Source organism: Catharus ustulatus, chromosome 21 (assembly GCF_009819885.2).
Source record: "Catharus ustulatus isolate bCatUst1 chromosome 21, bCatUst1.pri.v2, whole genome shotgun sequence".
In the NCBI taxonomy this organism is placed as follows: domain Eukaryota; kingdom Metazoa; phylum Chordata; class Aves; order Passeriformes; family Turdidae; genus Catharus; species Catharus ustulatus.
Window position 1 is genome coordinate 2,459,814 of NC_046241.1, and position 16,038 is coordinate 2,475,851.

The following is a 16,038-nucleotide window of genomic DNA, read 5'->3' on the forward strand; positions in this document are numbered from 1 at the left end:
GGGGAGGGAACGGCCGGGGGGCTCAGGGTGGACACCAGCAGGAATTTCCTCATGGAAAAGATGATTAAACATTGGAGAGGGCTCCCAGGGAGGTTTAGAGTCCCCATCCCTGGATATAGCACCTGGGTCACTGGTGGCCTTGGCAGAGCTGTGGGAACAGTGGGACTCAGTGACTTTAGGGGGCTTCTCCCCAGTTCCACAATTCCATGTTTGCTGCTGCTTTACATCCCTGCCCATACTGCAGAGCTGAGTGCAGGAAGTGAGGGACAGGAATTCCCACTTTGGAGATGGATGTTCTCTGCTGGGATAAATGAGGATTTTTCTCAGCTCACACCTAGAAGTGGGTTAAGGCTAAGGAGAGTAGGTGGATTATTTTTTAAGCCTTCACATTGAGAGTTGTCATCTCCAAGACTTTCAGAGCTGCTGGCTCTGAGCAGGGTGCAGGAGCCAGGAGCTCCTGGTGGCTGATGTCATGTTTAAAACATGAATTCCTCATGTTTAGAGCTCCTTCTGCAGTGGGGCAGAGCAAAGCCTGCCCTGCAGCTCCTCAGGATCCCCCACACCCCAGCTGGGGTTTGTCCTCATTGTGATCCACAGTTTGCTGCCAGCACCATCACATGGGGCTTGTTGGTCTGGACTGGAAATCCCATTTCCTTCCCTGTGGTTTTCCCTAGAAAAGAATCTGCTCCTTGCTCTTCCTTGAGATGACAAGAGGAAACAACCTCAAGTTGCACCAGGGCAGGTTCAGATTGGGAATGAGGGAAAATTTTTTCATGGGCTGCTCAGGGCAGTGGTGGAGCCCCATCCTGGAGGGATTTAAAATCTGTGTGGATGTGGCACTTGGGGACGTGGCTTAGTGCTGGCCTTGGCAGAGCTGGGGGATGGTTGGACTCGGGAGGGTTGGGCAGGCTCTTGAAATGCAGGAATCAAATATTTTAGGGAGAAGAGGTATTTGAGGCTGTCCACATCCTGCAGCAGTGTCCTGGTGAGGCTGTGGCAGAGGGAACAGCCCTGTGGCTGTGCAGGTGTGTGACTTAACCTTGTTTTGTCAGATTTTACAGTGAATTAAAAGAATGCAATATTTAGGGCTGAGCTGATCCCTTGCAGTATTTCTTTTGCTGCAGGTGGGATGGGAATGGCACAGCAGTTCAGGCCAACTCCACTTTTTACATCACTTTTCTTTGTTTGCTTCACTTCCAAACCAGGAAAAAAGCAGCAGAGCCATTCCTTCCTGTGGCCCTGCTGCTCCCAGAGCACTGGAGTGTGCTGGAAAGGCTGGAACACTGCTCCAGCCCAGCGGGGGAGATGCTGCAGCAATCTCCAGGACATTTAATCTGATGACTGCAAAACAAACTCAGCCCGTGGGTTTGGAGGAGCCCTGCTGGCTGGATAAATCCTGCAGGAATTGCTGGAGTTAGACAGGAAAGTGAGGTTTGGTGCCCTCAGGAAATGCAGGTGGGAGCAGGAGCAGCCATCCTGCGGTGCCTGCAGCACTCCAGACTCTCAGGGAGCTTTGGAGAGGAGCTCATTTTGTAGGGATATTTCTGGGACAGTCCTGAGCAGCAGAGCTGTGCAGCAGCAGGGGCTTGTCCATGTCCAAGAGCTCCCAGGTGAGATGTGCAGAGGGATTTTGGAGATTTCTATCCAGTGGGATCCCAGTTCTTCCATCCTGTCCTTCCTCGGGGCCACACTTGCTGCTCACTGTTGTCACCTGCTCTGGTGTTTGTGCCTGCACCTCACATCTGTCCTGGGCACATCTGGGCTTCCCTGGCACGTTCCTGGTGGGGAAAATGGTGCAGCCCAAGGTCAGGGAACAGGGGGTGCCTTTCCAGGCTGTGGATGCTGCACAGTGACACCAGCTCTCCCTGGGGCAGACAGGGAGGTCCCACAGGGATTCTGGGGGGTTGGAAGTGTCACCCCCACTCCAGCTCCTCCAGGCTGTGCCAGTGCTGATGGTTCCAGCACATTGCCCTGCTGTCCTGGGTTGGAGGACAGGTGTCTGCCAATAAAGGCAGGAACTTCTCTTTGAAATGGAGAATGTAAACTCCCTCCCTCCAAATTATTATAATTTTGAAATCAAGGGGCTCTCAGGCAAAGATACGGGAACAGGAATAGCAGTTCTTTACTAGGAAAAAATAAGGTAGAAATACAGTATTACAAAGAACAAACCCAAAATGCTGACGGAGTCAGAGTACAACCAGGGTGTTGGTAGCAGTCCCATTCCATGGTGGCTGCATCCTCCTGCAGTGACAGATGTGGCTCAGTTGGAGCAGTGCTCCTGTACAAGGTGCAGTTTCCTCCCAAGCTCCAGGGATGATGTGCAAGGGTCTGGTTTTCCTCTGGGATCCAGAGGAAAAGGCTGCTCTGATGTTCCAAATCTCAGTTTTTATCCAGGTAGGAAATATTTGGCTCCTCCCCCTGGCTGGAGCATCTCCCAATGGGATGATGGAATTTTATCAGCCATGCCCTGGGACTCAATGGCCATTAACAGGAGAGGGAGGATGGGTTGTGGAAAGATAAAGAACACTGCCCCACCTGGTTTTACAGCTGGTGACAGAATCCACACTGCTGGTCACATCCTATGTTGAACCCAAGACACCTGCCCAGCCCTGATCCAGATCCTGACCAGGGACAGAACCCAGGGAACGGCTGGAGCTGGGCCAGGGCAGGCTCAGGTGGAGCTCAGGGAAAGGTTCTTCCCCCAGAGGGTGCTGGCACTGCCCAGGCTCCCCAGGGAATGGGCACGGCCCCGAGGCTGCCAGAGCTCCAGGAGCTGCCAGGGATGCCCAGGGTGGCATCCAAGGCTGGGCAGCTCACAAAGCCCAGAGCTTTGGGAATCACCCCCAGGATCCATGGGAAACCCCCTGACCCACATTTCAGTGTGGATCTCTTCCTTCCTGACACTGACAGGCAAAGCCAGGTGGGCAGGATTGCTTTTCACCAGCTGGGAATGTTTTAATGTCTTGGAGAGAGAAACCTTGAAAGCTTCCACCAGGAGGAGGATTTCTCCCACTGTGATACTGGATACAGGATACAGCTTAAAAAATAATTCCTGGCACTTTGTGGGGACAATGTGAAATTTTGTTTTGGTTTAGGAAATCCTTCTTTTCCAGTCAGGATGGTTAATTAATGGATTTAGATTTTCTTCTTCTTTTTAAGCATTGCAGGGTGGGTTACAGGTGATATCCTGGTGTTTTCCAACCTGTGGGTCCTCTTCACTGCTCCAGAGTTTTTCTGTTCTGGAGGTGGCTTGAAAATGAGATGGAATGGAGATGCAGCAAAACCCTGGCTGCATTGTCAGACATGAGAGAATCCAGGGGGTTCTGAGGCACTGGGACAAGGATGTGGAATAGAGTACAGAGGAATTCTCTGCTTGGGGACACTCCTCAGGTTGTCTGCTTCCAGGTAAAGGAACAGAGAATTGAGGGAGGGCTCAGGAGTCTGGAGCTCAGTGGAGGCTGGTGAAATTGGGTCTGATCAGGTGGAAAATTTCCAGCAGGAATTGAGAGTGAAACTCAAGCCCCTTGAAACTGTTGGGTTTCCTGGAGTTTGTGAAAAAAAAAGAATAAATTTAAAAACCCAAAAAGTGGTTTACTGGAGGAGGGAGGAAATGTCCTGTCATCTCCAGGGGTTAAAAATAACATTGATTTTTTCACTTTCTAACCATTTCAGTTAATTAAAGTGGACTTGCACCAAATAAAAGAAAACAAGGAAGAGGCAGCTCATCCACAGAGGTGAAACTTTTCATTTCTGGGCTGACTCAAACTGACTCATTTTCCTTTTTTTTCTCCCCCCTTTTTTTTTACTCAAATATTGGGAAAGTTTTCTGTGTGACACATGATTCCTCCCTTTAACCCTGAGAGCTCCCCCACATCCCAAATCCTTCCTTTCCTCAGTCTGGGCTGCTCAGGGAAGTGATGAATCACTAACAAATGTTTCAAATGTTTTCCCCCACTCAAAGGCAGAGGGAGGAATGAAGAGCAGATTTTTTTTAAATTTTTTTTTTTAGGGCAGAGATATCTCTGCTGTTCAAACAAGGCTTGTCAGTCTGTCTGGGGCTCTCCCAAAATCCACACAATTCCCTTTGCAGAGGCAGCAGCATGGGGGAGCGTGTCTGACCTGGGCCCTTCCCAGCTTCACTTGTGATAAATAATCCAGCCTCAAAAACTGGAGGTTTGAGGGTGAAAACCAAAGATTTTCTGTGGGGTTCTACTGCATAAAAGACCCTGGGGAATTCTTTAGGTTAGTAAAGAAATAGAGAGAAAGGAAAATTGGTTTGAGCTGGGAAATGGTTATTGATAGTGGGGTGCTCCTGTGCAGCCTTTGAAGCAGAAAATACAGGAATGGGCACAAGGCAGGCTTTGGATAGGAAGTTTTTCAGGAGAACAAGAGGATTTTGAAGCCTGGAGAGGAAAAAGGGCTGGAGGTGTCCACATCCAGCACGGGGATTTTGCAAAGGTTGGCCCATTCCCTCCTTGGGATCTCACCCATGCTGCAAGTTGCTGGAAGCTTCCTCAGCCCCATCCACGCTCATCCTCATCCCAGTTTCCAGCTGTGGAGCCTCCTGAGCCCAGGATCTGGCCCAGGGAGCTCCAGAGGGTTCAGCCCCTCTTGGGGCTTGGCCAAGCGGTGCCTCCAGCACCAGTTTTGGGGTTTGGCAGCTTCTCTGCACGTGAATAAAATCCTGGCTGATGTTTATTTGCCCAGAGCCTCCTGAGCTCTGGTTCCAGCACTGTGGTTTCGATCTGAGCTGCTGAAAGGCGTTTACAGGAGGAAATCTCTTGGCTGGGGCTCTCAGTGCCTCCCACAGCCGGGGAAGCAGCAGCTCCTCAGGGACTCTGGAGGCTCCCAGCACCCAAAGATAATTTGGGTGTAAAAATACCAGAGGTGGGAGGTGATGAGCTCTGTCAGAGGAGCTTGGAGAGGAGCATTTGGGAGTTGAGTCAAGGTTGAAACCGCAGCAATTCAATGGTTTGAACAGAAACCTGGCAGCCCCAGCGCGGAGTGAATCACAAATGTGCACATGTTTTGCCTGGGGTGAAAATCTGAGCGCTGTTTGGCTGTGAAATGGCAGCTTGTTAGGCTGGGGAACACTCATTTTGAATGATTTTTTTTATTCCTGGGAGCTGTGTTGAAGGGGAAGGTCAGGGTTGGTGCTCTGCCCCAGGCTGCGCTGGGCTCTGCTGCCTCCTCCTCTCACTCTGCTCTGTCCCTGCACATCCCCCAGGGAAAATGGTACCCTGGAGCCAAATGGCACCTCCAGACACTGACCCAGGCCCAGAATTTAATACCAGGTCAGAGCCTGAGCTCTGACCCTTGGAACAGCAGCTCCTGGAGCAAAGGAAGCAGAACTGGATCCCTGTGAGGCACAGGGGGCTTTGCTGTCCTGCAGTCTAAACTCTGCCTCTAATGAACCTCACTGGTAATTTGGGGTGAGAATCGGTCCCTCTAATGAACCTCACTGGTAATTTGGGGTGAGAATTGGTCCCTCTAATGAACCTCACTGGTAATTTGGGGTGAGAATTGGTCCCTCTAATGAACCTCACTGGTAATTTGGGGTGAGAATTGGTCCCTCTAATGAACCTCACTGGTAATTTGGGGTGAGAATTGGTCCCTCTAATGAACTTCACTGGTAATTTGGGGTGAGAATCGGTCACCCCGGAGTGACAGGAGCTGGGGGAGGCACTGGTCGGTGCAAAGCTCAGCTCAGGCAGGTCCAGCTTCCCCATGGGCTGCCAGGAGCAGTGTCTGTCTGTCTGTCTGTCTGTCTGTCCGTCCCCTGTCCCTCACACAGGGCCTTGGTGCTCTCAGGGGATGTCAGTGTCCCCAAAGTGGAGATGGCAGATGCACTTTAGTTAAACCCAGCCCTGCACTGACCGTGGCCATCCTTTAGAGGACAATTGTCCTGGCTGGAGGACAGGCGAGGGAAGGGTGTCCCTGAGCTGGGATGGGTTTGGGAGAAGTGCAGGAGGGACAGTCCTGGAACAAACCCCACACTCCTGAGAGGATCCTGGAGCTCCCCATAGGCTGCCCTGAGCTCCCTTGGCTGCTGGGCAGGCAGCAGAGTGTGCCCAGGAGCCCAGACATGGCTGGGCACTGTCCCTGTGCCTCTCACCAGCCCTGTGTGCCCTGCATGTCCCCTGCCTTTTGGCCTCCAGCTCTTTCCCCAGGTGCAGTGCTGGCTTTGTCACGTTTGCCCTCAGCTTTTGGGAGCACTGGTCACCCCACAGGGATGGCTCCCAGGTTTTCTCTGCAGGCTGGCAGGAAAGCCAAGTTTAAATGGGAAAGCAGCTCCCTCCTGCCCCCCGAGGGGTTTCTGGATCTCCATCAGCAGCTCTGGGTCCTGCTCCCTGCAGGGTTTGTTGTTAAATCCCCTCAGTTCATTTCTCTGACCTCCAATCTCCCTAAACCTGTGAGTTTGAGTCCAAGCAGACCTGGGTGGGAGTGTGGCAGCTCTGTGCTGGCTGTGATGGGGCTGGGGGCACAGGAAATTCCAGGTGGGATTTCTGCCCATCCTCCAGCTTCTCCAGGATGTGATAACTCAGTGCTCCTCAGGCAGAGGGCCTGAGCCAGGCCTTGCCAGGCATTCTCTGATTTCTGCCTGGCTGAGGTCACTGCCTGGCCAATGGAGCTGTGTGAGTCCCTCGGCTGCCCCTGGGCAGTTTGTGTCCTGCAGGGGTGTTGATAAAAGCTGGGTTTGTCATGAGCCCACTGGGAGGGAGGGCTGGGATTGGCAGGAGTGGAGCAGGCAGAGCTCTGAGCACAGGGGAGCTCTGGGAACATCCCTTGGGATCTCTCTGGCTCAGCTGAGGGCTCCTGCCAGGTGGAGCTGCTGGATTAGGGAATCTGCCAGGTTAGGGAAAAATCTGTTTTTGTGGCTGCCATGAAGAAAACATCAACCAGTTTAGAATCCCAGGATCATTTAGGTTGGAAAAGACCTCCAGGGTCATCAAATGCAACCTGTGACTGATCCCCACCTTGTCACCAGCCCAGAGCACCCAGTGCCACCTCCAGCCCTTCCTTGGACACCTCCAGGGATGGGGACTCCCCTGAGCAGCCCCTTCCAGAGTTTAATCACCTTTTCCATGAGGAAATTCCTGCTGAGCCTCCCCTGGCCCAGCCTGAGGCTGTACATGCAGGAAATGCAATATCAGGGTTGTGGAATGAACAATTTGATGGGAAATACTGACTTTTGGGATACCCTGGTCCCCTCCTTCTCCATTCCAAGCTGATCTCCATGAATGTTCCTCCAGCTTAACCTGCCATTGTCTCAGAGCAGCTATTTTAAAGCCTGGCAGCAGCTCAGTCTGGGCTATTATTCCAGCAGTGCTAAAAGTGTCCTGAGTGAGCAGGGAAGTGCTGGCTTGGTGTTATCTGCTGCTGCAGACACGTCTGGGAGAGATTACAGCCTGAGAAAATCCAAATAAATACATCCAGGGAGCCTGCCCTGGGAATTCCTCTCGTTTCAACAAATGCAGGCTCTCTGCACCCAAATCCCTCCTGCTCCTGGTGCTGGGTGGGTTCCTTTGCCATGGGAATTCAGAGGAGCCTGCAGATAAACCTGACACCCTTGGGACGTGCCAGGCAGTGGGGGTGATGGCCCAGGTGTGAGTCAGTGCTGAAAGGCAGCCAGGGAGGGTGGCACCTGTGCCAGGAGCCATCTGTCACCTGGGAACTGCCACACCCTGGCTCAGCATCGCTGCCCCTCCCGCTGGCCTGGCCTCAACACCCAGCTCAGGCTGCCAGACACATCCCAGCCTGCTCTGGAGGAGTTCAGGGCTCCACAAAACATCAGGGGAGCTCAAGGGGAAGAGAAGGAGAGCTGTGTGTGCCCAGGGATCCCTTGCAGGAATACGGACCTGAGCTTCCCAGAACACTCTGTTCTTTTCCTTTTCCTTTTCCTTTTCCTTTTCCTTTTCCTTTTCCTTTTCCTTTTCCTTTTCCCTCCTTTCCTCCCTCTGCTCTCCTCCTGGTGGTCCTGACCTTGGAGTCATTCAAATCCAGACAGTTCCTGGGAGTTTTGGGGCTGTTTGCTCACCAATATTCATGTGCTCTCCAGGAGGAGAGGGAATAGCCTCAGGCTGTGCCAGGGGAGGTTCAGGGTGGACATCAGGAGGAATTTCTCCGTGGAAAACTTTGTTAAACATCACAAGGGGGTGCCCAGGGTGGTTTGGAGTGCCCATCCCTGGAGGTGGCACTGAGTGCTCTGGGCTGGGGACAAGGTGGGGACTGGGCACAGCTCAGGCTCAATGATCCTGGCAGTTTTTTCCAACCTGAATGATCCTGGGGTTCAGTGATCAGAAGCAGAGGATGATGGAAGTCAGGGCTACAAACCCTGGCTGTGTGCTCTGCCCAGCCTGGGGTGTCCATCCCACCCAGAGCAGGATTTTGGGATCACCCCTTCATGGCTTTGGTGTTTATTTCTGTTTGTCTTCCAACCCTATAAAACATGCTTTGTTTTTTTTTTATAAAACCACAGAGAAGGAGGCTCTTGGAAACAAATCCCTGGAGTGGGAGAGACTGGAGAATTTGCTGTTAATTAACTTTGACAATGGAGCAATACACAGAAGTTTATTTACGAGCCACAGTGAGGGCCAATGTTTATAGCACTTGTCCCCACTCAGTGTCACACAAATTTTATTGGGATGTTTTAAAGTTTTTTAAAAGGAATCCCACAGATTCCGCTGGATAGGCATTGTACACCAATTCCAATGCTGCCTCCCTGTAATTCAGTAATTAATTTAATTGCTGTGAGGCCAATTTGAACAGGTTGAGGAGTGGTTGTGTGAGGATTAAAATGAAAACCATGTAAAAATGCTCCCAGCTAAAGCTTTTAAGCCTTGAATGTGGATAAAACATCGTTTCTGTGGTGTTTGGCTTGAGCTAAGTGAAGGTTTGAGCTCAGCCCAGGAGCTGTCAGTGCTCCAGGAGATGAATGCACAGAGCAGGGGAGGAGCATCTGAGGGGAAGGAGGAGAGCAGGGGGTGGAAGATGCACCAAGGTGTGAGCATGGCCTGGGGGTGAGGGCTGGGCAGGCTGGGGTGACAGCAGAGCACTTCCCCAGGGACAGGAGCTCTGGGGGGGTCAGCTCTCGGGGTGCTCAGGAAGGGGATGCATGAGGAGCTCTGAGAGCTCTGGGGGCTGCATGGGGTGACCTTTAAAGGTCCCTTCCAACCTGAGTTATGTCATGATTCTGTGATTTCTTAGAAAGGTTGGAAATGGCTTCTTTTTTGGTTTCCTATTAAAAACCCCCAAATCAAGCAAGGCCACCAAACCCTGCAGAGCAGCTGGTCCTTGTGGGGCTCCCTCAGGGAGTCTCCTGCTCAGCTTCCAGGATATCCATCTGCTCCACATCCCAAATCCTCTCCCCATTCCCAAAGGGCAGCAGACAGCCTCAGAGCCCCTCCGTTAAGGGGTGAGGTTTTCATGCTGGCCCATGGAGAGTTAGGATTTACCAGAGGAGGACAGAGCTGCCAGCCCTGTGCCCACCCTGTGGCTTCAGCAGCTCTGGAACTCTTCCCTCTCCCAAAGCTCTCTTCTTTGCTGCCACTTGCCCTACTTTTCCCTGCAGCCAGCTTATCCTTACTCGGGGTCATCCTGCCTTGCAGCAGCCCTTCCTCCTGGCCAGCCTTTGTCCCCAGAAGCCCCATCCCCACCCTGCAGAGCCCCCCGTGCTGGGCAGGCACAAAGGAACGGCAGCACAGCTGCAGCTCCGGGTAATGAGCTCCAGGAGAACCTGTGCTCCCTTTTTCCTGTCCACACAATGCGTGCAGCCGAGCTCTTTCTTCCAAAAAGGTTTCTCTCCCCTGGAATTTGCTGTCCTCTCTGTGGGTGGGTGGCTGCATTCACTGTGCCACAATGGGTCCAGCGTCCTCCGTGGGAAATGTCCTGCTTCCTTTTCTTCCTGCCTTGGCTCTGTCCCCTCCTGGACTTGCAGCCACGGGGTCAAACCCAAATTATCCTTGCTCTCCGGAGCAGGGAGGAGAAGGTTGAAATCCTGTTGCATAAGCAGCCCTGGGAGCTGGGAGTGCTGCAGCTCAGAGCTCACCTCGGGTGCCTTCTGGAGGTGCCCTTGGAAGGGATGGATGGGAGGGAAATGGGAGCAGCAGGGAAGGGAGGTGGCACTGGCAGTGACACAGGTGGCTCCAGCAGGGAATGGAGGTGGCACTGACAGTGACAGGGGTGGCTCTGCAGGGAAGGGAGGTGGCACTGGCAGTGACACAGGTGGCTGCAGCAGGGAATGGAGGTGGCACTGACAGTGACAGGGGTGGCTCTGCAGGGAATGGAGGTGGCACTGGCAGTGACACGGGTGGCTCTGCAGGGAATGGAGGTGGCACTGGCAGTGACACGGGTGGCTGCAGCAGGGAATGGAGGTGGCACTGGCAGTGACACAGGTGGCTGCTGCAGGGAATGGAGGTGGCAGTGACAGGGATGGCTCTGCAGGGAATGGAGGTGGCACTGGCAGTGACACGGGTGGCTCTGCAGGGAATGGAGGTGGCAGTGACAGTGACACGGGTGGCTCTGCAGGGAATGGAGGTGGCACTGGCAGTGACACGGGTGGCTGCTGCAGGCACTGGCACCACAAAATTCTGGGAAGGAAGGAGAAGCAGGAAGAGCTGCCTACAAAAACTTTGTGTCAAGGTGTCCTTGAGCTTCCTCAATGTATGGAGCCACCAGGGAATTCCAAATAAGTGGGAATTGCCATTTTTGCTGCCCTTACTGCAGGGAAAGTCAGGCACACTCTCCAGCACCTTCCCAGGGCTGTGGGGCTCAGGGAGCAGTGCTGCAGGGCTGGGAGGGCTCTGCTGGTTTGGATGCTTGGTGCTGGTGTCACTGGTGTGAGCCCCCAGGATGGAGCCCTGCTTTTCCACCCCTTAATGCAGGGAGCCTTCCTGATTAAATTCTGGAGCTGTGATGTCCCAGCCCCTCTGATCCAGAGTTTGGAGAGCTCCAAAGCAGAGTCCTGGCAGGACATTTCCATCAGGCACTCAGGAGCTAGAGGGAGGAAAGGCCCATTAGATCATAGGCTCCATTCCCCAGCCAGGGCTGTCCCCTGGCCGTGTCCCCAGGGCTTGGCCAGCCCTGTTATTTCAGGTTCCAACCAGTGCCACATCCAGGGGAAATGACTCAGCCTGACAGACCCTCTCAGGAGCTCTCCAAGGCTGTTTAATACAATTTTCCCTCATTTCCCTCTTTTGGGGAGAACATAAAGCTCAGTGTAAGCTTCACACATTGAAAGGAGCCAGAGGAGCACAGGGTGCTCACTCCTCTGTGTCTGCAGCTGGGGCTGCCCCTCGGGGAACACCTGGGATGGGATGGGATGATGGGATGGGATACAGGGATGGGATACTGGGATGGGATGGTGGACAGTCACTATTGAAACCCATCTGATTCCTGACAGCACTAATGGGCCTTAATGACCCCAACCAGGCTGCTCATCCCAGCCTCACCTGGGATCCCAGCAGCCCCATTTAAACTCAGCCCTGTCCTGAGCTCTGCTGTGGGATTTTTGCCTCCTGGCTGGGCCATGGACTTTCCCTGGATGGAATTTCTCTCCTTGTCCTTTTGCTCTCTGTCCCTTGGATGGACTTTACACCTCACTGCAGCCTGGTTTCCACACCAGCTCCTGCCTGAGCTTCCCTTTTCCACAGGAGGGATCTGTACCTGATTGCTGGGGCTGTCTGAGGAGCATCTTCCCTTGGAATCTGTGCCTGCTAACAAAGCCCTGCCTGTCCTGGGGTGCCCCAGCTCCCCAGAGCTGCCCCCTGCACCAGTCCCTTGGCACTGGGATGCCTGGGAAGATTCCTGTGCTGCTTTTAGGAGCAAGCTGGGTTTGGCAGCTGAACTCCAGGAATGTCCTTTCCAGTGCAGGAATGGCCAGTCTGGAGGTGTTTGGGCAGAGGTTGAATAGCAAAGGTGTGGGGGTGGGATGCTGTTTGTGCTCTGTGGGAAGGACAAGGAGAGCCCAGGGGAGCACAGCTGGGCTGTGAGCTTTGTTCTGGGGTGCAGGATGGAGGTGGGGGTGCTGTGGGTGTTCAGGAGGGGTATAAAGGGTTTGTGAGCAGAGCTGCTCCCTGATGGCTCTGCAAGGAGAAGGGAAGCCTGGCTATGGGGATAAAGCAACTTAGCCCTGAGAATGCTGAAAACTCCACAGAAAGTGGGATTTTTGTAAAGGAAAGAGAGAATTTCTGTAGCAGACATACAGCCCAGCCTGTTCCTGACCCTGGCTGCACTCAGCTGCCTCAGCATCCCCTGCCTGGCATTAGTGTGCTCCCAGGAAGGTGTGACCCTGCTCCCTGAGCTGGGGACAGCCCCTGCAGCTGGGAATCAGTTCCCAGGTAATCCATGTCCTTGGGAAGCAGCCTGTCTGCTCCCACAGCTCACAGCAAAGGGAGAAAATAAATCTGCTTGGAAATGTACAGCAAATCTGTGATGTTTGTGTAGTAACCACAAATCCCACTGTGCCAGGAGGGAGAGGTGGCCCTTGGTCAATGCTGGGGAGAAGCAGCAAGGAAAAGCTTTGGTGCTGAGGCTGGCTGAGCCCTAAATCCAGTGTTGTGAGCAACTCACTGTGCAACAGCTCCTGCCCCAAAACTGTGGGGCAATGAGCTGCAGAGAGTGCAGGAGCCTGCTCTTGGAATCCTGTAATAGTTTGTGTTGGGAGGGACATTAAAGCTCATCCCATCCCACCCTGCCGTGGCAGGGACCCCTCCCACTGCTCCAAACCCCAATGTCCAGCCTGGCCTTGGGCACTGCCAGGGATCCAGGGGCAGCCACAGCTGCTCTGGGTATCCTGTGCCAGTGTTTAACCAGCCTCACTGTAAAAAACTGCTTACCTCAAATCTAAATTAATATTTCCATTTAAAACCATTCCCCCTTTGCTCCCTGCCTTCAGAGCCTGCCCAGGGAGTATTCCCTGTGTGTTCATTCCAGCTGCAGCAGATGTGGGAAGGCTCATCCCTGACAGGATCCAGGGAGTTCTCACTGCTGTGATCTCCAGCAAAGCTGGAGCCTGGTGGGGCTGCAGCCCCTGGAGCTGGAACTGTGGAATTGTGCAGGTCCTGGCACATCCACTGATGGCAGCAGTGAGGGAATCACTCCCAGAAATGCTTGGGCATGAGAGGGACAAACATTGCTGATATTCTCCCCTCTGTGAGCTGTTTGGTCCTGGATTAATTCTCATGCTGTGCTGATAAACTCTGCTGGCTCTGCCTTTGGGGGTTCTTGGCTGGTCAGGGCTCCCAGGGGCTCCACCCTGCACCCTCTGGCTTGGTCCCAGATTTTTGGTGTTCCTGCTGCCAAAAGCTGCTGCACCTTCATTTTGCAGAGCTTTAGCTTGCCTGGAAACCAGTCAAGGATGCTGTTGTGGGGAGCTGGGGAAATCCCAACTCTCCTCATCTCCTCCATTCCTTCCCCTCTTTCCCATCACAGGGCTCTTTCCCATGCAGCATCTTCCAAGGAGCTGGGGCAGGAGTGACACACGAGTGTCTGAGGCAGATCAAAGCTGCCTTCTGCTTGATTGATTTGTTGTTTTCCCTCTCTGTGCTGTGGATATCTCCTGGCAGGTCGCAGCATGCCCGGGGCTGTTTGTCTGCCCTCACATCAATCTCACACCTCATCCACAGCGGGAATTACAGCCAGAGAAGGGGCTGGATGCTTCCCCAGCCATGGCAGATGCTCGTGCAGATGGTGCTGGCACAATTCCCACTGACAAATCATCGAGTGGGATTGTCCAGACCCTCCTGGGAAAGGGGCTGTGGGGTCTGGAGTGATCCTGCAAGGCTGGACCGAGGGTGCTGATCTGAGTCTGTCCCTTGTCCCACTCCCTGCTGGTGGCAGCGTTGTTGCCACACAGGAGGAACCTGGTTTTAGATGTCTGAGGTCTGCAAATCTTTGCTAATGGAGAGGAAAAAGAAACCTTGAGGTTTTAAACACATTTCTTCCCAGGGCAGGGGCTCTCTCCTGTTCAAACCCTCTCAAAAGTTCACATTCTGAGAGTGAATCCTTTCCTTCCTGGGAATTCCCACTGGATTCCTGACCCCGTGACAGGGCTGAACCCGCTTTGGGCAGGCAGGGGTGTCTCCACCCTCTGGCCAGGGCTGAGGGACACAGTGACTTCTTCCCACTCCTTGGTCCAATTCTTTACTTACGGCATCAGCAAGGAAGTTTGGGAAAGGATGAGCAGGATTCCTGTACCCAGCTGCTCCAGGACTTGTGGTTTGGGACATTTGTGTCCCAGCTGTGCTTTACAGCCCTGAGATCCCAGCTCTGTGGTTGTAGAGGTACCAGCACAGCTGGGGAAGGAATGACCCTTCCTGCCTTGGCAACAGTGGCCTCAAAACTCATCTTGGGGTTCAAAAATCCCACCTGGCTGTTTGTGACTGTGTCTGAATGGATTTTGTGGTCTGAGTCCGCTGAATTTGGGTACTGAATTTTGATTTTCCCAAATTTACACTCTTCTTCCTGCAGGTTTTGCCTGTTGTCCAGTTTGTCTGGTTTTTTCTTGTTGGAGAATAGAGCAGAGCCCTGTAGAGGAGGTTTCTCAGCCTACTGAGCATCTCTCTCTTCCCCCCCAATGCAGATGAGGTGAACCTGCTGGACAAGATCACTCTCCATGCCCAGGACCTCAGCAATGTTTCCTTTGGCTCTGACCACAGCAAGTGCAGGATCCTGGAGATCGGGCAGTACGCCACCCTCACCATCCCCACCAGGGAGGCCTTTGGGGACAGGTAACCTCCCTTCAGGGGGGGAATGGGCTGGTGGGGCTCAAAAAGCATCTAGGGCATGGCTGTTGATTTGAGGAGTTCCTTGGAGAGCCCATGCTGTGATGGCATGGAGATAACTCAGCCACTCTGTGCTCTGAGCTCAGGGCTTCCTTCCTTTCTCACATTTTGGAACAGTTTGTGGAAGTGCCCAAGGCCAGGCTGGATGGGGCTTGGAGCAGCCTGGGATGGTGGGAGGTGTCTCTGCCCATGGCAGGGGTGGGATGGGATGAGCTTGAAGGTTTCCTCCAACTCAAGTCGTTCTGGGGTTCTTTGATCATTCCTGGCTGGGTGCAGGAAGGACACCTTGGCATGGCCCCATCACCCCGTGCTGGGGCTGTGTGGGCAATGCTAATTTAGGCCTGGCTGCTCCTCCTGGAACCTCTCAACTGGAACAATTGTTGGCTCTTTTTCCCCTTTATTTTTCCTTCTCACTCGGTTCATTTGTGCCGTGACTCGAATGTTTTGTATCCTGAGAGGTCAGCTGATGGTGACACAGCAGCAGCTGCTCAGTGCCACATGTCCCCTCTTTGTGCCAGGTTTGCAGACGAGCTGAGCGTGCTGCTGAAGCTCAGGTACTCCCTGAAGGAGGACACCAGCCTGGTGACCGTCCTGAGCCGCCGCAGCCACGTGCTCTTCCAGATCAGGGTCACCCCCCACGCCCTGGTCTTTGTCACCACCAGGAGGAGACACTACGAGTAAGTCCCAGCCCAGGAGCTTCTTCCTGCCTTTCCATCCTTCCTGTTCTCCTCCCAAGGGTTAGGCTTTCCCTCTCTGGTGGGCTTTGGGCAGTGCTGAAGGGAGGTGATGTCCCTCAGACCTGGTGCAGTTGTCACTGCCAAACTCCACTCTGCCAAAATGGTGCAGCTCTGGAAAACAAAGCAAAGAACAAAAAGGTTCAGATCCCTGGGTGTAACCTCTGACCCCTCCTAGCCCGGCTGTCAGGGCTGGAGGCTGCACTGAACTCGGTGATTTTATGCAGAAAGAAAATCTGACCTGATTGTTCAGGAACTAAAAAGCTTTAATGGTAGAAAATACCAAACAGCAAGAGAACAGTTTGTGCTGAACAAACCTGGAAGGATGGCACAGGAGGCTTGTTCCATGCACGAGGGCAGATGGACAGAAGAGGGGTTAGGGCAGGGCAGGGGTGTTTATAAACTTGGAGGAGGGGAGGAATTAGGGCTGAGTTTAGGGAGTGGGTCCAATAAAGAAGGACAATTAGGAATATTGAAATTATTGCAGCAAAAAGGAACCAATGATAACAAGGGAAGCAGAG

At 53.3% G+C, this 16,038-nt stretch overlaps 1 protein-coding gene across 1 annotated transcript in view; it reads left to right on the forward strand.

Annotated features, from left to right (window-relative positions):
* The window catches only part of LOC117005768 (collagen alpha-1(I) chain-like), an 81,570-nt gene that overhangs the window by 14,126 nt on the left and 51,406 nt on the right, over positions 1-16,038 (forward strand). The window contains 2 exon segments of the mRNA XM_033077802.1: positions 14,582-14,729; positions 15,302-15,460. Of these exon segments, the coding sequence (XP_032933693.1) occupies positions 14,582-14,729; positions 15,302-15,460 (307 nt within the window).